General features: G+C 53.7%; 1 protein-coding gene across 14 annotated transcripts in view; it reads left to right on the forward strand.

Annotated features, from left to right (window-relative positions):
- CUX2 (cut like homeobox 2) overlaps positions 1-24,175 on the forward strand; it is a 228,743-nt gene that overhangs the window by 183,836 nt on the left and 20,732 nt on the right. For 10 of the 14 annotated variants that reach the window (XR_012155035.2, XM_073312590.2, XM_073312602.2 and 7 more), the window contains 10 exons: positions 3,339-3,462; positions 7,463-7,539; positions 9,339-9,405; positions 12,190-12,238; positions 14,268-14,417; positions 16,975-17,166; positions 18,443-18,501; positions 18,992-19,040; positions 19,145-19,244; positions 20,640-21,299. Coding sequence is in view for 13 of the 14 variants with exons in the window: in XM_073312590.2 (XP_073168691.1) it covers positions 3,339-3,462; positions 7,463-7,539; positions 9,339-9,405; positions 12,190-12,238; positions 14,268-14,417; positions 16,975-17,166; positions 18,443-18,501; positions 18,992-19,040; positions 19,145-19,244; positions 20,640-21,299 (1,527 nt within the window). In the remaining variant the exon portion in view is untranslated. Of the gene's footprint in view, positions 1-3,338; positions 3,501-7,462; positions 7,540-9,338; positions 9,406-12,189; positions 12,239-14,267; positions 14,418-16,974; positions 17,167-18,442; positions 18,502-18,991; positions 19,041-19,144; positions 19,245-20,639; positions 21,300-24,175 lie in introns of those variants that run through there. The other 4 variants (XM_073312603.2, XM_073312593.2, XM_073312594.2 and 1 more) reach the window with 2 other exon arrangements.

The raw sequence follows: 24,175 nt of genomic DNA on the forward strand, positions 1-24,175 counted from the left end.
AGCCAGCCCTGGGAGAGGGCTGATTGGGGGAAGCAGCCACACCTGGGCCACGCCCCAATCAGGCCACACCTGGCCCTGTTATAAGGGCTCAGGGGGGAGCTGGGTCAGGACTCTCCCTCTCACTTCAGAGGGAGAAGGACCTAGCTGCCTGGGAGCTGAGGGTGCAGGCAACAGAGCAGGGATGGGGAAAGGCGAGAGGAGCTGGGGAGCTCCCGCCTGGCAACTCCCCAGGCTGCAGGCCTTGTCGAAGGCCAAACCAGCTGCTGGGGTTGCAGAGGCTGCAGCCCACAGGTAGGCAAAGGCAGCAGGTCCAAACCCCCCTTTGCCAATGATGAATGGCTTCTACACTGCAGTCCGCCCCAGTGAGTGGGGGCTAGATGGCGACTGGCAGTAGCCATAGATTGAGGAGAGGTGGGGATAGAGGGTTGGGGGTTCCCCAGGGAGGGGAGACCCAGAGCTGTGGGGTTACTGCAGGGGGGCAGAACCCTGCTGTAGAGGGGCACGGGTCCAGGAGGGACACGGGGACCAGTGGCAGGCGAGACAGCGGCCTGCAGAGGGCGCTCTGGGGCGGCAGAGCTAATTCTCAGGACAACCAGCAGGAGGCGCAGCGCCAGTGAGTGGCCGCCCTGCCACAGGCAGGCAGAGGCCTTCGCAGGCCTCCAGTTGTTTCCAGCTGGGTGGTAATAATGATAACTCTTAGCGCTTGTATGGGGCAAATCGTCCGCCCTGTCTGTGCTCCGCTTGGGGTATGGGACACCACGGCGACTGAGGGAGGGATGGAAACTCCCCTGCAATCTGCTTCAGGGCTGCGGTCACCTCCATAGCTGTGGGTCAGGGCCAGGCTGGTCCAGCATTTCCAGGGCGGGAGCAGCTCCATGGGGCTTTTGCTCCAAACCAGCTCAGTCCCTTCCATGGAGCTTTTCTTCCCATCCCCGACTCGGAGTCAAAGTTGAGAATGGAAGGCCGGGCAGGTCCCCCTGCAGACGAGCGGGCCAGCTCCCTGCAGCCTCGCACTCTCCCTCGCCTGGCGGTCCCTGCTGGGATCCACTGTAGATTCATCGGTGATCCTCTCTGCCCAGTGAGGGGTCACCTGGGGGCTGGTTTGACCGGTGAGGGCTGTGCTGTTGAGTTCCTGTCACTGAACCATCCCTCCCGTCCCCTGCCTGGTACCCCCCGTGGTATGCGGAATCTGTTCCCTTTAATTCGCTACAGGAAGGGGCCCGATCCTGTGTGCCCCCAGGGAGTTGTCTCCTCCCATTAAAGTCAAGGGGCCTGATCCTCAAAGTCCATGGAGCTGCGCTGATTTGTACCAGCTGATCACCATGAAAGGGACTGGGCGTCCAGGGAGCAGAATCAGCAGCAAATGCCGTACCCTGCTGCCCTCACACAGGGTTGTCAGTCCAAAGGGCTTTAACTGTGTTGATCTGCATTTTCTCCCAGCCTCTGGCAGCCGTGGGACAGGACAGAGTCCTTATCTAGAGCAGCCCCTTGCAGTTCCAGGTTCTGTGCAATAGTACCATGTGCTCATTTCTTTCTCCACCAGTACGGTACTTCATTGAGGGCTCCTCTGCAAACCCCAGTGAAATGTCACCAAAGGTGGAGAAAAAGAACAAGAAGAAACACATGAATTCTAACGAATATTCATTGGGAACAGCACAGTTAACGTTGGGGCTTAGTTCTAAAGGGGCACTGTCAGAATAAAAATCACGGCCTAGCTCTTCAGCTCGTGTAATTTAATAATATTTAACACTTAGCTCTTATATAGAGCTTTTCAGCAGTAGGTCTCAAACAGCTTTACGAAGGAGGTCAGGGTCTCTAGCCCCATTTTACAGATGGGGAAACTGAGGTACAGAGAGGGGAGGTGGCTTGCCCAAGGTCACCCAGCAAGCCAGTGGCAGAGCCAGGAATAGAGTCCAGGTTTCCTGAGTCCCAGTCCAGTGCTCTCCCCACTAAGCTGCACGGCTCTGTTGATGGCGAGGCAGCAGTACTGATTTATGCCAGCTAAGGATCTGGTCTTGTATTTTTAACAAACCTTTGTTTCTTACTGTGTCACTAATGACTCCTCAGATCGTTACAGCTGAAAAAGAGCCTGAACTGGCCCAGGTAGCTTATTTTGCTCTTCATGCAGCTTGTCTGGTTTTTTGCCTGTCGGAAATCCAGGAGGTCATTTTCACAGCTGGCTATGGTCAGTTTCCCTGTCAGGTTCTCAGTACAGCAGCGTTTGGGGTGCGAACCACTTTGGGGCGAGACAGTCATTGCAGGGCCCGAGACGATGCAGCCGGATCCTGCAATGTGCACTGGGACTGGGAGGGTGCTTTGCAGGGCTGTCCGGAAACAAGAACTCCACTTTGTGAAAAATGTCACGGTTTCCTTTTGCATTGGAACAAAATCTAGAGCATTCCAAAGAAAGGGTTGAAAAATGGAGAGAGAGAGCAAGCAAGCCCAACTTCCTGCCAGCAGCCCAGTGGGTATGGCGCTTACCTGGGGTGTGGGAGATGCAGGTTTGAGTCCCTGCCCTTTCTCATTCATCAGGTGCTAGAGTTGTATAAATAATTAAATACTCATTGGGTAAGAGCGATTGAGACTCCAGCAGCCTGCTGGGGATATGTGTATCTCTCTCTGGTTTTGACCAGAAATTCTATCCTGGTTCTCCGAAACCTCCCCCATGAAAGTTTCATTGAACCTGGTAAGTTTCCACAAAAACTTTTGGTTTTGACCAACTGGCATTTCCCGACAAAAAACCGTTTTTGTCTTTTAAAAAAAAAAAAAGAAGAAAAATAATTTCCCAGCCAGTTCTAGTGCACAGCACTTGTACAGAGTAGCCTGGAGACTACTGGCTTCCAGTATTCTAGTCCAGAAAGCTACACTCTCCCCCCTCCCCCCCCGACTTCTGCAAATCACATGAAAATTGCAGCCACCCAGGGTGTAAATAATGATGGGTCTTGAGCTCTAAGAGCTTTTTATGCAGAAGATTGGTTTCATGCAGGCATACTGTGTTCCAGGTTGGAGGCGCAGTGTAGCATAGCTTAAACAGCTTTGCTGGTCATTCCCGCCACTAGGAGCTGAAGTGGTTCGAATGAGACTATTAGCAGATATAACCTAGCCAGGAAGCTGCCACTTTGGCAGGGTTTGGGCTGCACTCAGGATTTCACGCCCCGCTGTGATCCTCTAACGCAATTGACCAGCGGAACCTGCAGAATGTATTAACTCCGTGGCTGAAGTTCTGGAAATCGATTCTTTACCCCCTGAGATTGATCTCTTGGCCCTGGAAGAAGTGGTTGCTTTTTCGCTTCTGTCATGCTGCTTATGTGAATTTTTCTCCCTGCTCCCCCCCGCAGAGCAAAGAGGGGGAACGTCTCCAGCTGTGCTCACAGTGTCGGAGGGAACCAGACTCACCAGCATCAACAGCAAAGCACTTTTCACAGACACCTTGCTGCAGAGAAATGAAGCTGAAAAACAGAAGTACGTGAGTAGCAGAGGATGGGCCTTAAAACCAAAAAGTAAATATGATCTAGAGCTGCCTGGGGTGCGAATGTGAGTCTGTCTGTCTGTCCTCTTTATAGGTCACCATACAGCTCTGTCTATCCATCCTCACCTTCTTTCTCACCGGCCTAGCATTTATTCTGTGCTCCTCCCTCTTGCGAGCTGGGCTGAGGTTCGCATGTCCTGCTCTGGCAACACTGGGCCAGACTCTGAGCTTTGTCACACCGGGCACCGTCCTCTGCCTGTCCTACCCATCTCAGCTGTCTCCTCTATTGTGGAGGTTTCTTACTGGGCCCATCCCCATGACTTGAGAGTTTCAAAGCTGCCTAAGGGATTTGGATTCCCATTTTTCATTCAAATTAATGAGTGCTTTGGGCACCTGAATCCCCTCGGTGTCGCTGAAACTCTTAGCCCTGGCATCCCAGCACAGAGGCTCTGGAGTTACCATGGTGTCCCTGGATCAGTCTGGCCCTGTACGAGTGCCAAGTCAGGCCAGGTCACTCAGGGAAGATGAGGCCCCAGTGACTGACCGAGGAGGAGTGGTTCTTTCCCCAGTTATTTCTGGTATCTAGGTTTCCTCACCTCACAGACTGGCCTGTCAGCACCCAGCCTGCTCTGGTAGGGGATCTGAGTTTGAGTCTCAGGCCAGCAGGTGTGGAGGAAATGGGCCCAAAATAGAGCCTGATGGAAGTGACTTTTGACCCCATTGGGACTGGATTTGGTCAATCGGGCTCATGTCCAGGTGCAGGAGCTCCAGCTGCACTCTAGAGCAACCCCCTCTGCCTGGTGCTCACAGTGGCATTCCCAAGATCCGAAGGGAGCTTTTCAAGCCCTCCATGGATGCAACCTCATTCAGGGCTGCTGAGGAGGGAAAAGGGCGTCGTGTGCCAGAAAGAAAAACTCTGCCTGCGGTCATCATCTGGTCAATGCAAACCAGTCTGAAATAGGACCCATTGGCAAAGATGTGCTTGAGTGACAGACATGTTTGCACACAAGATTGTGTCTGTGTGTGTGTTTACATGTGTATTTTGCATTCACACTGTCGTGGTCATTGTACCATTATCCCTAGAACTGGGAGTTCATTTCCTATGCCCATCTGGTAAACATGGTAATCACCAACTCGTATCTTTCTCCCATGTGTTGTTTTGCTTGGAGGATTTGGATAAATATAGCCCAACAGATGAACCTCATTCTTAACTGGCCTTTCAGTTTTGACAGTCCAGAGTTTACCAAAGGCTCCTTCAATGGAACTTCATTGTTATTCCTTAGCATGCAGAGCTGATAAACAAATGAATGCGCTTTAAACCCTCCTTGCAGTTCTTTTGGAGGAAGATCCTGCCAAACACAGGTTATAAATAATGCAAAATAACTTTTCCCTGATTGCTTTTTTTCCCACCTCAGATTAATTAAATAAACCCAGCCCCGCCCCATGCTACTCCAGGAGACGAGGACGATTTGCAAGGCACGCTGCCTCATCTGTCTAACCGTGCGTGGGCCCGGTTCACAAAGACTTCGCTGGGAGTGATCAGTGATCAGCATCTCTGAAAATTAGGCCTTTTGGCCCAGATCCTCCAAGGGATTGCGGCTGCAGAAGCTAGATGCTTAAATCCCTGTGAGGATCTAGGCCTTGGAGGGGCTCAAGGTGGGCACCCAGGATTCGTGGCTTCTACTGAAAATGTGAGCCCGACCCAGGAGCCACTCTCACATCCACCTCTGGGCCTGCCCCTACTTCTTTTGCCCCCACAGATGGGGTCCCATCCAGCATAGCACGCACAGGGCAAGGCCTTCCCTTCCTCTGCAGGCTCTCTCAATGGAACTCGGCCTGTTCTGCTGCTTGGCTCCTGCAAGGCTGTTGGGGGCCTCCGGGAGTCACAGATTCCACGTGGAGGCCTGGCTTCCCAGTCACTGGACTGACAGAGAGTCTCTGTGGAATTAACTCTGTGTCGTGGGTCCCTGGGGATAGGGACGGTGCAGACTGTGCCGTGACACCGTGGTTAGGCTATTCGAGGACTTGTCTCGGAGCGTGCTGTGACAGCAGCTAGCAAGAGGGCTGGGAGGCAGGGGCTGAGGGAGCAGATATGGAAATGATTTAGTCCTCTGTAGAAACCCCCGTCAGCACAGTCTCTGCTGGCCTATGGGCTGGGACGGGCCCAGTTTGGGCCGGGTACGGCTGGAGGCTAGCAGGGTGTTGGCATGTGCTGGGGGAAGCCAGTGCTTGAGAGTGAAGTGCTGACCTCAGTTTTGACTCCTAGATCTGAATGTCCTGGTTGCTGGGGAGCTGCCACAAACTCCGTGGATCTGGGGGGCTGGATGACCTGTGCTTTGGTTCTGTGGCTACCGAATCCAGCATTACGGACTCCCTGCTAATGACACTGCTGCGCGTTGGATCTTTGCCCTGCAGCCGTTCATTGCGTGGTGCAGTTCTGTCTGGCTGAGCCAACGCCTCCAGCGAAACAGGAGGTGGGGAAGGCCACCCCGATAATGGGCTAGATCACGTGGGGTAGCCCAAGGGAGGGGCAACACCATGCTAAAGCTTGCGCTGTCCCCAGTGAATCATTTGCTCGAGGCGGGGTTTGCAGGACTGCAGAGGACCGTGAGTTGTGGCCTTCCAATCACGTGGGTGCCCCAAGCCGTACATGGAGACTGTGTGTCTGGAAGGCCAGCCCCGCCAGAGCTGAGTTGCTGTGGTCTCCCCACCTGTGCCTATGCATGGGCCCTATTCCCTCCACCTCGTCAGGAGGCGCTTACAGGGTACAGAGCAAAATCTCCCGGGCGCTGAGGCTGACTGGGTCAGCTTTAATTCCTGGAGGTTTGCCAGGGGACGATGGCACACCAGGCAGCTGTCCCGGAGCACTGCCTCTGCCTCCTCCCGACACCAGTGGGTTCGGCTGGTTGGAAGGGGTGCTCATGCTCCGCTCCCCCGTTACCTTTACCAGCCACTCTTGGGCACCCCCAGTGTCGAGGCGACGGTATGGCTGAGTGGAGAAACCCTTCCGCAGCTGCTGTCTCTCTCCGGATCACACCGATTGCTAGCTAACGAAGAGTATTTCAGCTGTGCGCAATGCATGTGCGATTAGAGGGTCCTGGAAACCTCGATTCTCAGTGCACTCACTTGCTGTTAGGATAGCTTGTTAGTAACTGACCCAGAAGGTGGTGACCAATCCTTCCGAGCTAGGAAGGTCTATTATGTCAACCTGCTGCACTGATCATTGGCTCGGGAGATGGTTAAACATGGCTCGGAGCTTCACCATCCCCCTGGGTCAACAGTGAGGCTGGCAGCCTATGTATCTATAAAGTCCATCCAGTGCAAATTCCTCATGGACGGTTGGGACAGCACCTGTGTCTGCAGTGAGAGTGTTCAGGATCCAGAGCGAGTGTGAGTTATGCTATAGCACACACAGCAGCCCTGTAGGCTTAGCAGAGTGAAGGAGTCCATTAACGGCATGTACTCGCTTCTGGTTCATTTCCACTCTTAGAGGAACTCCAAAAGAGCCAAATGGATTTTCTTTTCTTCACGCTCTTATTTATCTATAGGTAGATCTTTAATTCTTTTCACCAATTTTTGTCAAGAAATTTATTTCTGGGCTGAGATCCAACATGCCAAGTTTTTCAGCCTGAAGTGAATTTTTACGGCCTGGGCTATAAACCCCTGGAAATAGAGGTTTTTAATGGAAATGTGGACAATTCTAGCAGCATGAAAACGTCTTGGCTGCAATAGGCATATAAATTTTCTAGGGAAACATCTGAATGATGGGTTTTAAGTACATGTTAAAAAGGATAAATGAGCAGCTCGATGGCACACTGTGGATGAAGCGGAGCTCGTAGTGAATTCCCAACCCTTGGGAGAGCAGAACAGGAGTGACTTCGGCTGTCTCTGAGAGTCAGCCCCCCATGGCTGGTGGAAGGCCTCATGCTGGCCGAGGGTTAGCTGTGTATGAACACAGAAGGTGATCACTGATACCGACCCTTCTCTTCACAGGGGACTACAGGAAGCACAGATCACTTTGGCAGCTAGGCTGGGAGAAGCAGAAGAAAAGATCAAAGTGCTACATGCAGGTATTGAAAGATGTGACGTCCAAAAGTCCTGCCCAGCTTGGGTCCCTGAGCCCTTGGCTGGAGATCCAGATGTGGGTAAGGCTCAGTGGTGCTTTGACTCTTCTCCTCTGGGTGCACGGATATCAATGCCCTCCTGGCAGAGCAGTTGGGGGTCACTGGTGCACCCCAAGGGGAGAATATGCTCTAGGGGCACATCACACCTGTCTGGCCTTTGTCATCATCAAAGTGTACTTGCTTTCCCAGCCTAGCCCTACCAAAGTATGGGCCTGATCTTACCCCCAGTAAAGTCAACAGGGAGAGTCTCACTGATTTCAGTGGGATCTGGATCTCAAAGGGCTTTACAAAGGAAGTCGGTGTCATTATCTCCATTTTACAGATGGGGAAACTGAGGCAGAGAGGGGCATGACTTACCCACAGTCACCCATCAGGGCAGCAGCAGAGCCAGGGGTAGAACCCAACTTCTCTGGGTTCCAGGCCATGCTCTAGCCACTAAGCCACTGTGACTCCGTTGACTTAATTGTGCCTAAGGACTTACTGGCCCCAGGGGTTGAGTGCCTGCCCCCTAGAGTCTGCCGGCCAGAGGGGGAAATTGCACCCACTCTGGCTCTGCTTCTGGAGGGGGCTACAGGCAGGGAGTTGGTGAGGCTGCGTGTTCGTGGCCTCAGACGTTCTCCTGTGTTCCTGGTGCACAGAGCTGCCCTGTAGCCTGTTGTCAATAGCTGCCTAGAGGCGGATGCATAGACGCTGTCGCGCCCCTTTGCCCTGCCACGCTGCCCACAGCGTCTCTGTGGGGCTCTCCCAAAGGTGTGGACGTACTCAGGGCATCTGTCCTGCAGTACCGTGCTCTGCCGCTATCCAGCATGGACCACGCTTATGTCCTGTGTTTGGACCACCCAGGGCCATGGTGCAGGAGGAAGGGCAAACTGGGCAGGAAAAGCAGCTGCTAAAGGTCTTGAACAAACTGCCACTGGCTGGGTTATGGTCACACAAGGGAGAAGAGAGGAGGAGATCTGGGTGCCATGGACTGGAACGAGCTGTGCAAGGGGGCACAGCGAGGAGCATGGGGGTGAAATTAAGTGAGGGGCAATTGGGCCACATCTTGACCCCACTGCAGCCACTGACAACGCTCCCATTGGCTTCTCTAGGGCCAGGCTTTGGCCCCATTACCAGGAATAACTTTCTGACAGTATCAGACTCTGGTCTCCCCAGGGAAGTGGAAACTACTGTGGATAATGAACTAGGAAGGAGAGGGCCAGATCCTCAGCTGGGATAAATCAATGCAGCTCCATTAACTTCAACAGAGCGACTTTGGTTCACTGCAGCTGAAGATCTGGCCTGTACCGTAGGGTGAGGAATGGGCCTATTAGATCTCTCCAGGTTTAATTTCTCTGGTTCTCGTGCTCTATTTCTGCTGCTGGCGGGAACCCAGAAAGTTGCTGGTGCATGAAAAGTGTTCATCCCTTCACTAGCAACACAGAGGCTAATTGAACGTTTCAGGAACTCCAAAAAGGTTTGGGTCGAAAATCTATTAACTGGTCCTAAAGTCTAGGAACATGGTGACTTTTTTTTAAAGCCTATCAGTGTTGTTGTCTTTGTCTGCATCTTGGTTTTGCATCAGTTCACATAAAAATTTAAAAAAAATATTGATTTGAATGGCAGCAGAGCAGAGGGCTGAGTGGGAGCCTGCCAAAGGCTGCTTGATCCACCTTCCAACCGGCCGGTGCTTTACCAACAACCAATAAATCTCTTTCCAAGGGGAGTGTTACTTACTGAGTGTTTGATTTTTTCCATCTGGTCAGCACTAAAGGCGACCCAGACGGAGCTGCTCGACCTGCGGTGTAAATATGACGAAGAGGCAACTTCAAAGTAAGTCACTCGGTTTTGTCTATCGACCAAAGCCGTGCACGGTCCAAGCAGAGACGTTGTGTCTGGCCACAGCCTCTGAGGAGGGCCCGGTCTTCGGGTTGCATGTGGGATGTGTCAAGAGGGACCAAGCTGGAACAAGGCCCGTCATCCCCATGCTTCTGATGCCGGGGCATTGCACTGTATGGTGGATCTAATACTAACCACTTCAACCGGCTGCCAAATCTCTCCTGCCAGCTGTTTGGCACTGGGTATATAGGTGGGTACAGACCCGCGTGGTGTATACCTACACACATGCCACTGTCACCATCAAGCTCTGTTCAGTGCAGCACACCAAGAGGCTGGGCAACTGTGACTTCACACCACCTTTACTCCTCCCCCAAACTGGGCTCCCCCAACCCCCCGCAACTGGGAGCAGCCTCAAAGCTACCCTAAATTGCACCTGGTCAGTATTTCATTTCATCCAGCAGCCTGTGACCTCTCGAGAGGCAGTTCCAGCCGTACTCTGCCCATACTGCCTGCTAGGAGATGGGAGTGGGGGTGACAGAGGGATATCTGTACTAATTCTATACCATTGGAAGAGTCCCCTTGCATTTGATCCAGCCTTTTACCACCAGAGCAGAGTGAACATAACAGGGCTGAAGGTCTCCAAGCAGCATCACAGAGCTAGCCAGCCATCGCTTCAGGTCCCAGAAGAATCACCTTCATGGGGGATATTTGAGACAGACGCAACAAACCCTAGATCAGTTGTCAGCAGACTACTCTGAGTTTGGGGTCTCTACAGGGATCTGGGTCATTTTCTCGAGCAAGTGAGCTATCATAAAGATGTCATGGCTAGGGGGTTTCTTGGTCCGTGTCTGCCAGGCCTCAGACATGCGATGGAATGGTTTGAGTGAAAAGGAAGGAATGAGGAAGCACCGAGTTCTAATCCCAGCTCTGCCCATTGGCTGCACCCACGTATCCAAGGGCAGACTTGGGTGGCATGGCACAGATGCTGCAGCATAGCAAGGGGGCACTGAAGATGGGGCAGACTCATCAAAGAAAAGACTAGATTTTCAGAAGCCGTGTCAACTGTCTGAGAAAGTGACTTGGGAAGTCAGCCAGTCCCAGGTGGGGCGTCGAGGTTCCTAGGTTTTCTGTCAGAGAGGGACCTCCAATAAGACCCCAGATCCAAACACCCTCCAACTTCTGCACAGTCTTGTTTTAGGTCTGGACTTCAGAAATTATAAGAAGGTAAAATCAGTTCTTCCTAAAAATCTCTGGACCTTCCCAGATCCTTCCAGACATGCAAATCTACCTTCAGCTGTCTTCTAATGGCAGGGGGAGCGCACAGTCACTGGGTTATGTTTAATGGGCTCCTCCACTTCATTAAATGTACATTTGCTTGTTCTTATTTTTGTTGGTCGGGTGCCATTTACTTTTATGAGTCAGGAACATCTTTTCCCTCCCTTCGGCTCCCGCTAGCCGTGGAGGCTGCCAAACATTTACAGCTGTTGAAATGTTCCACCGGTCTCGCTAACACAGCAGCGCGTGTTCACACACACACACGCTCGCTCATTCCCATTACGCAGCAGAGTCGGAACACTTAATCATATCATACCAAAGCAGATGTTCTTTGATAATTTGATATGCCATTTGTACATGCGGTGCTGTAACTAATTTTGCCTTTGATCAGGATTGCAGCCGCTATGCACAGAATGATGGGGATGAAAAAAGGGCTTGTCCCATCCCTTGGTATCTTTGCCTCTTCCGACGTCACGTTTTGGACTCTCCCCTCTTTGGGTTCATTTGGCTTGTTTCTATGTTGTTAATTCACCAGCTAGTGGGTGTTGCATGGCTGGGACTGGAGATCACAAATTAGAGGCTTTGAGTATTTACCTTCCTACAATAAACAAATCCGCCACCGTGTACCCAGTAGCTGTGCCAGCTCTCAGCGACTGGTGGAATAGTGGGTGGGAGGCAATTAAACAGATGCCAGTGTTCCTCATTGACAAACAACCTGAGATCAAGAGGGAAGGAGGCCTTTTGGAAAGTAATTTGGAGGCCGTGGGTGGCTCAGAGAACTGGCAGTGGGAGAGGGAGCCTTTCATGTCGAGATCCCCGCCTTACATATGGGCATGGCTTGTTAATGACCCGAAATTGTTCCCATCTCATGGCTGTTTGTTGGCCGGCGTGAAACGAGCTGGGATGGCCTGCAGCCAGTTCCTGATGGACAGATGCCCACTCTGTAACACTCACATCATAGCTGGCACGAACCGCCTCCTTGCTGGCAGTGTAGCAGAGAATCCAAGGCTTGACTGGACCACAGAGATTGAACTCCTGTTAACCCCGGGAAGTGGTCGCTCCAGAGCGGGCAGGGTGGGGTAGTTTGCGCGACTGCTGCCCATGTTGTATCTGACCTGTGAATAACCAGCATACTGATCATCCGGGCTGTCATTCTGGCCCCTTTGATGAGCATTAAGCCCACCCAGCACAATTCCACTCCTTGGGTGGGAATGTTATTTTGGATGGGCGAGTGAAATATCTTTAGTGTTTTCTTCATCAATGAATCCCTGCGTCTGCCGCAGGAGTGGGCAAGAAGGTTTTGTGCCTAGGTCGGTACGTTTCCATGACCGTTTTGCAAGGCTGCCTTATGCATATTGCACACAGATGGCTAAAATGTCATATTTCAATTAAATGTAAAAAACAAAAAAAACAAAGACCTGGGTGATTGTTTAACACAATGGAATGTTTGTGGGGACACTCTGCCTCCTTCCAACTAATTGGTTTTTTGCTTTGCTGTCTCAGGGCAGATGAAGTAGCAATGATCATGACAAACCTTGAAAAAGCCAATCAGGTGAGGAGAAATTCTTTCCACTGAATATCGAGCTGGCACGGCCCAAATAACTGATTTCCTTCCCTTTGCTCCCGGCGATTATCCAGGGACTGAGGTGATTCGTTCTGCAGTGGAGGCAGATCTGGGTGGGCGCAGGGTCCCACAGCCATTGATGGCAATGCCCAGGCTAAACGCTCCACCCCTTGCCCTGGGCTCTGTCCGTGTCCGTTGCACCACCGGAGCCTTTGTATCCTGTTGGATCTGCCACTTTGGGGCTTCTCGGGATGGGGGAGCTGACTCAGTGAACATGGGATCTCCTTACAGCTCTGGCAGCTGAATCCCAGGGTGGGTGAAGGAACTAAACCCAAGCCTGGCGGACATGGCTCAGAGTGACATGGTTGCTCGTTAGTTCCTACCGGGAACACTCCTGCATTAGCCAGGAGACATTGAGAAGGAGACTCCTTGTGAACAGGGCAACACTTTTATCCGTCGATGCTCTTTAAAAGTACGAGGGTTTGGCCACACGGGCACCAGAGACAGCCCTGATGTCCCTGACAGCAATATTTGACCTGATCTCTTTGTTTTGAGCTGTAGTTATCACGCTGCTATTTGGGACGTGCCGCCATCGTCCAAGAGTCATCAGTATTGTAAACCATCAGCCCCAGTATCTGGGGGTGTGGGAGGGCCGGGGGGGCGGTTAAGGCAGGGACATTGCTGGGGCCTAGAGCAAAATGATGCATTCAGAGCTGTATACGTTTCTGGAGTACTTACTACTCATTTTATATATTTCCATGTGAATCATAGAGTATCAGGGTTGGAATGCACCTCAGGAGGTCATCTAGTCCAACCCCCTGCTCAAAGCAGGACCAATCCGCAATTTTTGCCCCAGATCCCGAAATGGCCCCCTCAAGGATTGAACTCACAACCCTGGGTTTAGCAGGCCAATGCTCAAACCGCTGAGCTATCCCTCCCCCCTAATTGGTTGGGTTGTGTTTTTTTGAAGTCACAAAAATGTATATACAAACTAGGCATGAGTAATACAAATATTCCTAAGTAGCAATTTACATGTAGATATGGCCTTTCGTGCAGAAGGAATCAGTGTCTTTTCAATGACATACAAACAATGTGTGGGATCACTTTTCCCTTCACTGAAAGGCAGCCACCTCTGGGGTGGAACTTAGCAGCTGTTTAACAGTGCACAGCGACAATAAACAAGAGTTTAGGTCAGGAAGAGAAGAAAACAATGTCTAACTGGAATGAGGAGGAGTTTTAGATGAGTAGGAAGTAATTACCCACCTTGGGATTTGGTTGGGACAGGGATTGACACCCCCACGGTGGTGCCTGGCACTGTTAATGAGTACAGGTGATTAGGACATGGATTAAGGCACTGTGGCACCTGTGCTGCTGTATGGCATTAAGTAGCATATTGAAATGGTAGCGGGGGCCAAACCAAATCTGAACTCGGGGATGTTTGTATCCAGACCAGGACCTCACGGCCAGCCCTATTTCTGTAACGGGCCAACACTGACCCCTGGGTCTGAATACACCAGAACCCTGTGCTCTTCATGGCTGTTGCCCTTGGGACTAGCTGAAATCCATGTGGACAGTGAGCCCATACAGGGGGTCTGTTCTCTCACCCGCACAGAGGCAAACGTCCCCTCGACACCAGTGGAAGCAGTGAGCACTTGCTGGGGTGAACACCCTGTAATACCCTCTCTGGCTTTTCACCGTCCGCTTCCTGACTTACACTCTTAACAAAGGTGGTTTGGGCTCCGCATACCTGGAGCCTGGGTCATTGCCGTAGTGTTGTTCTGACCCCACCTCAGTATTATTGCAGGGTGGCCGGTGCTTAATTTGTGCCAGGGCTTGCTGGGTCAGGGCCCCGGCACCTCTTTCATTGCAGATTAAGCATGAGGGCGGCCCCCCCACGCCATGCAGCTTTAGACTGGGCGAAAAGCTCAGCCGAGGAAGAGCCCACAGCATGTCACTGCTTGGCTAGCTCAGTGGAACGGAGAGCCCTGCTGACACGTGTCACTTTCTTCCCTTGCAGCGCGCAGAGGCAGCCCAGAGGGAGGTGGAGAGTCTGCGGGAGCAGCTCGCGTGTGTAAATAGTTCCATTCGCCTGGCCTGTTGCTCTCCACAAGGACCCAGCGGGGTAAGGGACAGAAGTCTGACGTTCAGGAAGAACGACACGCAGCAGGTCAGATCCTCAGCTGTGGGAAAGTGGCTTCACTCCATAGATCTCACTGCAGCCAGGCCGACATACGCCAGCTGGGGAGCTGAACCAGAGTCTGCAGTCGGGGACGCAGGAAACTTTGAGGGGCATGGTTTTCCAGTGGTGGTTAAAACTTCCTTGTGCTAGGGCCCACATGGCCTGTGCACATGGGCTGGGTTGCACGCATGAGCCGAAAACTGGGCACGTCGTTGCTTTGGGAAGGACCTGGTTTTCCAGAGAGTGAGAAACGAAGCACCTTTGCTGCTGGAAGCCAGGGCAGCAAGCGGGCCATGGAGTGTGTGCATAAGAGCTCAGGCCTCGATCCTCAAAGGTATTTAGGTTGCTTTGGGGATCTGGGCCTCAGTTAGCAGGAACCGCGTAAGACTGTGTGTGTGTGTCCCTGTCCAATTAGACATCATAACTCCATCCTCAGACGGGTAAAATGCCACTGCCAATGGAACAAAATCATCCCTGTGAAGCACACAGCTGCCTTTGTCCCAATGGGAGTTCGTAAACTCTCCCGCCCCGTTCTAATGTTGTGCGGATCGTGTAGAAGAAACTCTGTTGCTCCCAAATCAGCAGCGTTCCCCAGCTGTGGATAGGCCCTTTGCACAGCATCCGGGTGGGAAATGTCAGATGGTTGCTGACTAGACGCCAGCCCAAGCAGAACCTCCTGCTGGAAACTCCAGAGGAGGTAGAAGAGTCTGTGGTGCTTGGAGCGGTTTTGCCGTCACACGTCTGTCCCCTCTCCCCTCCCAACCTTTCACTCTGTTGGGATGGATTTAGTGCTAGTGAAAGTCCCAGGTGACAGGGTTTTAGGTTGAATCCTGGATTTCTCCCAGGTCTAGCCTGTGGTTTGTCAGTATAACTGTACAGGAAGAGCTGCACTATGCCAGTATAGCTGTATTTGCAGACCCTCCCAATGGAGATGCAGCTATGCCAGTGAAATGCATTTGCCAGTATAGCTTGTACCAGGATGGGAATCCCGGCAACCCCAGCCTTGCCTAGGGGACAAAGCGGGTTCCTGTTCCTGTAGATAGGAGACCATGTGCTGCTGGCAGACCTGATCCAGAGCCCGCCGCAGTCAGTGGGAGCCTTTCCACTGGATTGCTTGGGCTTTGGCTCAAGCCCCAGGTCTCCTGAGTTCAGAGCTGCAGACAAAAACCCGAAGACCCAATCCTGCACAGCGCTGAGCACCCCCTGCTCCAGCAATGGGTGCTCGCAGGGCTCAGCACTTCACAGCATCAGGTCTTTAGAGGGATAGAAACCAGCATTAATTCTGGGTCCCACGCACTGCGCCAGGAGTGTTAATTCGCACCGAGCCCCGGATCTTTGGGGTTTGTAAAGACTGATTCATGCAGCATTAATGAAAGCCAACATATAAAAATATATACAGGTGGACACTCCTGGTGCTTTCCTTCCCAGCTTCTGGCTTCCTTGTTCCAGCTGGTTTGTTGCCTCTAGTAAGCTCATTTAAATATCTGTTTGTTTTTCAGTCTATATCCTCTGTCAATAGAAGGCCTTGCCCAGCAGAGGCTGCCCTGGGTCAGTCCTACAGCAATAAATCATCCCCTAGTTTGGAGGCACCCAGTTAGACCTGTCTGTATCTGGCCTTGTGTCCCCCCCCACCCCACCTCCTTCAGCCCCCAGAATTCAGGCAACGCCCCTCCCTGTGCAGAGTCATGGCTTGCCAGCTGGGGCACTTTGCTTTCCTTCAGCCTTTTTATCTCCGATCTCACCCCTGCTTTGGCACCTTGATGCCATGGCAAAGGGCTGGCGAGGTGCGAAGGGATCTGGCCAGGGGAGGATTCCTGCGGTGCAGGCATTATGGACGACAGCCGTAAGGCTGTCTCTCGAGGAGCCCCTTGCAAGCCTTGGTACAGAGCGTTGGTGTTGCAGTGCGGGGCATGCCAGGGAGGCTGCTGGAACTTAGCCCAACCTCCAGGCTTCTCTCAGGTATGCCAGGGCTTTCTCCAACCCCTCAACTAGCCCAGTCCTGGGAGGGTGCTAAGGTGGCTTAAAGCCACCCAAGGAATAGTGCAGCTCCTGGATCCTGTAATACCTGAAACACATGTCCAAAATCTCTAAGCCAGGTGGAACCTTGGGAACAGAAACGATCTGAAAATCTGGTCCCTCGAACCCAGCTTCTCGGAGCTGGCCGGATGATACCCTGGCCCACGGACTGTCAAGCTGGCAGCTAACCAGAGCGAAGCCAAAGTTGGCGGCTGTGCTCTGCGAGACAGAGCCCAGGGGCTCCATTGCTGTTCAAGACAGCTGCTGAAATCGAGCAGCTGAGCTGACGTAGGGTACTGGGTCATGCCGGGTTCTGTTGCCTCGAGTGACGGAGTGTAACCAGCCCCGACGCAGCAGGCAGAGCGTACGGCGACCCCTGGGGAGCAGTAGGTAGCACTGCGCTGTGGCTATTTCTCAATAACCCATGGGCTGGAATCTGGAGCTTTCGGGCTGCCAGCCAGGTTCTGCTCTGATCAGAATCCCTGGGCAGTGCGGCTGGATGGCTAACGCTGCCCTGATCTCCTTGCAGGATAAAGTGAACTATTCGCTGTGCTCAGGGCCTAGGCTTGAGGCTGCGCTGGCGGCGAAGGACCGGGAGATTCTCCGACTCCTCAAGGACATTCAGCACCTCCAGAACTCTCTGCAAGAGCTGGAAGAGTCCTCAGCCAACCAGATTGCGGACCTGGAGCGGCAGCTCACAGCCAAGAACGAAGCAATTGAAGTACGTGCCCCTTTCTGTCCCTCCAAGTAGGAACAAAGGCTCCGGCCTTCCATTGTGGGGGGTGGCTGCCTCACCCCCTCGGGCACCTGCAAATTACACAGTGAAGTGCTGAGCAGGACGTAGGGGATTCCCGTGGGGAAATCCATCCCTGCTGTCTGTAAATGGAGGCAATCCGAGGGGCGAGGACAACCGCTGTATGGGCCTGATTCCGATCTCAGTGACATGGTGTAAGTCAGGAGAGACGCCGCTGAAGTAAAGAGAGTCCCCCTGGGTTCAGTGAGACCAGAATCAGGTCCTTGCTGCCGGAGCCGAAAGAGAATGTCCATCACGGCAAGTAATGCGCCAGGGTATGGGCCAGAGCATGAGCAGAGGTAAATCAGCCTCGTTCCAGGAAAGCCAATGGAGCTGTGCCAGGTTGCACCAGCTGTGGGCCTGAGCCCCTCTCTTTGTGGGGCAGCTGGACAGCACGTGAGCTCACACTCGAGGGGATTCGCTATCCTGCCGGCACAATGCAGGGCACAACACGCACAGCCCAAAATACTAATCACCATAATCAGATTCTCCCTCCCCCCCCCCTTGGGTGAATTTGTTTTGCATGTGGGCCGCATGTCCTTCCCTGGCAATGATAAGGCTGACGCTGTGCATTAGCGGTGCATGTTCTCTTTGTACACACACGCAGCAGCGAGAAGGGGACAGACCCTCTCCTTCACGTCCGCTCAAAGGGATAGGGACCATTTTGTGCTGTGTACTTTAAATACACTGTCAGTAGGAACTGACCACAGCTGTAAGGGGCTGTCCGAGGGAGGGGAAATGTACCAGGCCAGTTTTACCAGGGGGTCATTCTCATAGACTCGGGCTAGTGGGTTCAATGGCTCTGGATTCTCAGACATCCTGACCGTTGACGTTAACGGGCGGTGCTGGGTGCTCTGCAAATTCTACTTGCCCACCGCACGGCATGGGTGCCCCGTACTGCATGTCACAGGGCCCTGGACTGATGCTTGGCCCAAACCGGAGCCCGGAAGTTGTGAGGCTGCGGGTCTGTCAAGCTCATCAGTTTGTCTCCCTCGTACGGCATCCCGGTCACTTGACTCAGCAGCCTAGGTCAGCGCTGGGGAGGAAGTGCTCTTCCCTCGCTCTCTGGGATGCCGGATGACTGCAGACAGACGAAGGGGAAGAGCTCTGGTAGCGAAGGCCATCTTCAGCCTGCATGGAACTGAGAGCTGGGGGGATGGACCAAGCAATTCTGACTCTTGTTTCACTCTCATTCCTTGTTCAGAAGCTGGAAGAAAAATTGCAGGCCCAGTCTGACTATGAGGAGATTAAAACGGAGCTGAGGTAAGGTCCGCAGCTGCGCGCGATCCCTTCCCTGCCCACGTGCCCGGCTGGTGTGTGCACACCTGGGAGCACCTGCTCTGAGCTGCGTTGGAGCCAGGCTCCCCAGACGTCTCCCCGGAACTGCCGGCTGGGAGGTACAGCAGCTCTGTAGCACACTTGCCAGCCAGTCGCCGAAGGCAGAGAGCAGCCTAACCCCCCAGCTCATGCCTCCTGACCCTGGGCCTGTGGAGGTCGCCCGCAGATACGCAGTGAGGATGTCACATCACATCGAGCTCAGCGGGGAAAAGCTGTGCCGGTAGCCCCGATGGGAAACCGTGGGCGTTAATTAAAAAACCTTCCCCCTGGTTTCAAAGGCAGTGCTTGGATGGGATGGAGCGGACGTCCTGTCCAGACCTCGAGAGCCGTATTCCTGTGTGCCAGTCTTTGATATGACTGGCAATCAAGGGGGAGAATTAGCAACAGGACTAACCCTGTCTTGTTTCTCTCCCAGCATCCTGAAGGCCATGAAGCTGGCGTCTGCTAATTGCAGCCTTTCCCAGGCAAGTGCCGGAATCTGCTCGGGAACCACTAAGAATCAGTCGCGAAATCCTTCATCTCCAAGCCATCAATAAACATTTCCTAAACGCTGCTTTCTCTCTTTCAGAGCATATCGAAATCAGACGAGCCGCTGCTTCTAGGCAAAGAATCTTTCTATCCATCCCAGAAATACGTTTTGGAAAAGCCAAATCTCTTGGCCAACGCTGGTAGGGCAACCGGGTTTATTTTTTGCATTGTAAACGTGCAGTTTTCATTGTTTGGTTTTATATTTATAATCCTTCCCTACCAATGTATTTATCGTTAAACACGTAAAAATGCAATGGTCATAACCATCCCTGGGTGTGCGCAGGACTCCTGGGTTCCATCACAAACTCTCTCATCGACTCATCCTTGGGCCAGTCACTGACATCCCTTTGGTTCCTTGAAAATGCTGCTCCTTAAGGATAGCTCGCTGAGTGTTTGTGGCACCTTCTATCAGAGACTGCTGGGCAAATTCCAGAACAGCCTCACAGTCCCCCGAGGCAGGGAAGAGGTATTATACGTGTGGGGAAACTGAGGCACAGAGTAGTGATATGGCTCCTCCCAGCTTGGACAAGGTGTCTGTAGCAGTGCTGGGGAGAGAACCCAAACTGTCAGAGCCCTAAGCCGCTGCTTTAGCCACAAGACCATCCTTCTCCACCTGTGCTGCCGTTTCCTCATTGCTAGCCCTGCCCCCGCCTTTGCAAGGTGCGTTGGCGTCTTTGGACAGACGGTGCAAAAGAGGCTTCTAGGCACTGGTGCAGAGTCTATGCTCCAGCACTGCCATGGTCCCGAGATTCACCTCAGGGGGTTCAGCTGGGGGCACAGCTCTCCGTCGCGCAAGAGCCTGAGAGAACCTGCGGGCTAGCTGGCCCAGGCTCTGCGGGACCAGGAGGGGCCCTGCCTGCCCCCAGCTGTGTCTGCTTTAGGGCTGATGGCAGCAGCTCCTCAGCTGGCATCCCGTGTCTCTGGGGCAGCGCTGGCCTCTCCCTTTGCCTGTGCGGCCGGGGCTTGTCCTGCCGATACGTCTACATTGCCATTCCACGCCCTTGGCTGGCCCGTGCCAGCTGACTTGGGCTCGCGGGACTTGGGCCAAGCGGCTGCTTAATTGCTTTGTAGACGTCCCCAGAACGCAGCCCAAGCTCTGGGACTCGCAGGGTCCGGGTGCCCGGGCTCCAGGCTGAGCCCGAACATCTACAGCGCAGTCAGCTGACACGGGCCAGCCGCAGACTTTTCAACGCCGCGTAGGCAGCCCCTACGGGGACCAGTATGGCCTGGATTCAGCAAAATAGGGCTCGGCTCCACCCAGCTTGGAGTCACTCAGCCACCCCATCCCCTAGTTGTGGACTGGGCGCTGAGGGTCCTGAGCTCAGAATCAGGCCCCAGGCAAGGGGCCGGTGTGATGCCCAACCACAGTGAGTATCCGGATGGTGCGACCATGTCGGCAACAAAGCCAGCTGGCTCTGGGCGTATCGCAGTCCCTGCTGGACTCCACCCGGCTGCTGCTGCCTGGCTGGGAGCACCGGCCCCAACTCAAGCGCCCTGCGCTATAGTGTGTATCTCTCTCTCTCTCTCGTCTCTAGAGGAGGATCATTCTGAGGACGAGTTGGTGAAGGATTCCATGGGCACGGACCAGTCCTACCCCTCTCCCCAGCAGCTCTCTCAGCCCCCCGGGGAAGACCCTGCCTCCCCCAGCCCCCTCCAGCCTCTGCTGGCCCCCACCATGGCCCAGGAAGCCCAGAGGACTTTCTCGTTGTCCCCTTTCCCCAGCCTGGCTGCGGGCGAGCGGCTGCCGACGGACGCCTTGCTCCCCAAGCAAATGGTGCCGCCGGCGTACAAGAGCGAGAACTGCAGCGCGCTGGCCTTTCCCTCCCCCTGCTACGCGGCCAAAGGCCCCCTGCTGCCCACCAACCCCAGCCACGCTGCCCCGGCCAGTGACTCGAGCCCCCCCAGCGACCAGTCGGAAGGCAGCAGCACCGGCTCGGCCGACGAGGAGCAGCTGGACACGGCAGAGATCGCCTTCCAAGTCAAGGAGCAGCTGCTGAAACACAACATCGGCCAGCGCGTCTTTGGCCATTATGTCCTGGGGCTCTCGCAGGGCTCGGTCAGCGAGATCCTGGCCAGGCCCAAGCCCTGGCGCAAGCTGACGGTGAAGGGGAAGGAGCCGTTCATCAAGATGAAGCAGTTCCTCTCTGACGAGCAGAATGTCCTGGCGCTGAGGACCATTCAGGTGCGCCAGCGAGGTGAGTGGCCTGGAGGGGGTCGGCTCTCACACTGCGTGAGTTGAGGGGGCGAGGGGGGCCGCTTTGCGGGGAGCAGTTGCAGGATTTTCACTTTGTCTTGCTGGGGGTGATTCCATAGCCCAGAGAGACCCAGGGGAGACTCCCTGCTTTGCACCAGCAGCTGGGAGGGGAAACGGCCCCAATTCCCAAGGCCCGTAAACAGCAGGCAAGGGTCGATCCTGCGAGATGCTGGACGCCTGCCACCATTGGCTTCTGTGGGCATGGAGGGAGGGTGGGGCCCTGGTGAATAACAGTGATTGAAAATAAACCTGAGGGGTCTGCGTCACTGAATGCACTTTATTCATTTCTTCTGACAAGTGGCATTTAATTATTCATGGTAATGTTTCAGGGAGTCCCAATCAATGTGCGGGAGAATGTTTTGTCAAAACAACAAAGTCTTGACATGAGACCGTAGCTATTTACTAAACAGTCTGAGCAATTCTCTAGCACCTCCATGCAAGGGAGCATTGCAAACACTCACCGCCAGAGAAACCTTAGCGCCCTGGCTTACAGCAGGGGAAACTGAGGCACAGAGAGGGACAATTACTTGTCTCAGGCCACACACAGTATATGTCAGAGCTGGGACTAAAACCCAGGTAGCCTGCCTCTTCAATCCTGGACTTGAACCACAAGACCAGCCAGCTTTGCTATGAGGGAGGATGGGATGTTCTTGCCTCTGCAGATTAGCAACATGAGAATTAGGCAGGTGCTGAACCCCTGCAGGCAGATGCTCAGCATCTCTGGACAGAATGAGGCCACTTTTATTGAGGAGCTGACCTTGGCCTGGATTTCTCTAGTGCCTGGCTGCCTGCAGCTCCCAGGCCATTCAGAATTGAACAAATGCAGGCTCAAATCCCTGAAAACGCACCAGATGACACCATGCCGTTTCAGACTGGGCTAAACCCACTGGTAAAATCAGTGCCCTCTGCCAGTAATAATCCGGAACACTGCGGTGTACAGATCACCTAGCCTTGGGTTAAAGCATCATCTCAGCTCAGTGGTGAGAGTAACTTCTGGCTCCTGTGTGACAAGGGACAAGACCCTGAACACACAGTATAAAGTGACTCTCAAGATGCCGATGTTCCATTGTCCATGAGGCCCTGGTGCCTTGTAGACTTTACGCCGCTGCAGCCCCTCTCCTCCCGCTGACAGGCAGGCTGTGGATTTTGCTGCGTGATACGCTGGAGCGACGACCTGCTGCCGCTGTGACTGAGAGCAGACTCAGGTCCTCTGGGGGCTTGGAACTAGCCGCGTTTTCCAGTTGTCTCCTTTTTAACCCCTTGGCTCCCTGATCCTCCTGCAGCTCCCCCTACGCTAACCAGGGGTGTGTGTCAATCAGTGTGGACCATCATTCCAGCTTCATCTCTCTCCAGAAATGACCTACATTAGCATTTAGCAGGCACGTTAGAAATCTCATCTTAGCCCAAGGGGCCAAAGCCGGGCCCAGGCTGTGCAGTTGGAGATGCCTGAAAAGTAGAGAACTGAGGGTACCCCCCCAAAACTTGCAGCATTCAGAGTCCAGCACAGGGGGTCCGGGGGAGGTCTGGAGGGTGTGCAGCTCACGCAGTCGCCTAGTGCGTCAATAGCTCCGTCCTAGTTCTCAGCACACACTTGACTTCTCCAGCCAGCCACTCCTACACTTCCCGTGGCCTCTAGCACTTCACAAACAAATATCCAGATGGTGCGTGGTATCGCAGAAGTCACATGTGCTCCTGGGTCTTTGCTGTACCGTAGGTGGCCCATGACGGGTGGGGTGGAAGGGGCTAAGCCACGGCATCTGTTCACATTTCAAGTGGTAACGGCTGCAATCCAGATAAGACCCACTCAGCTTGTTCTGCTTCAGGAGTCATGAGTAGTGGAAACTGTTTTTTTGTTTCTACGGGCTTGTCTGCATGGGGAAATTGACCAGCAGAGCTGCTCTGGAACCAGAGGAGCGCGAGGCAGGAGGAGACCTCAGGAGTCCATCACCCCACACGCTCAGGCTCCCTGCCAGGTTTTTAGCCTGTCCGGTTCAGCTTATGCTAAAGCACCGCTTGTGAGTCTAGCGGAGACAAGGCAGCGTGCGCCTCTAATGCATGCGAGCTGGTTGAGCCGAGGCCCAGAATTGGCCTGTTAGCAAACAGCAGGTTTTTAGCTCCTCTCGTGGGCCCATCACTGTGGTATCTGGGCATCGGCGCACCTGATGGGTGCTGTACAAACACTGATCACTGACTTCCTGATGACGGCAGCCTGCTCGTTCGGAACCCATGGCCCGATGGGCCCTTGGCCTCTCTGCTGGTGACAGGGACGGAAGGCGGGGGGAAGATCCGCAGGAGGGCGCAGTCGTAGTCAGCAGGGAGAACGGTTATAACACAAAGGCAGAAGACTTGCTGAGCCCAGCCCCGTGAAGCCCGAGGCTCCCAAAGGGACTTTGCCTCCTGTACCTCCCAGGCAGCCAAAATATAGCCCCTTCCCCTCAGCACCTGCAAAGGAGGGCGGGGGAAGCTGAGCTGCGAACACAGTGCTGTGAAATCCCTCTAGACTTTATTCCCCCAGAAGCGAAGTTAATTCACGATGTACGAACACCCACCCCCTGACTCCAGCATCCCTGCTCCGTTTGTGTGGTCCTGCCTTTGTTGCGCCCTTCAAATGAGAGGGCGGTGGGAGGAGGGGGACGAGGCCCTGCTGCGTGGTGCAGGAAATGAACGAGGCGAAAACTGACAGCCAGTTACCTGGCCTCTCTCTTCAGTCTTGCTAGTGACTAATGGGGAGTGATGTTTCCTTAAAACTGGTGTTCCTAAAAATAACTGAACATGAGCATCCGTAAATACTTCCTGACATACAAGTTGAGCTTGTAA

This window comes from Lepidochelys kempii, chromosome 15 (assembly GCF_965140285.1).
Source record: "Lepidochelys kempii isolate rLepKem1 chromosome 15, rLepKem1.hap1, whole genome shotgun sequence".
Classification (NCBI taxonomy): domain Eukaryota; kingdom Metazoa; phylum Chordata; order Testudines; family Cheloniidae; genus Lepidochelys; species Lepidochelys kempii.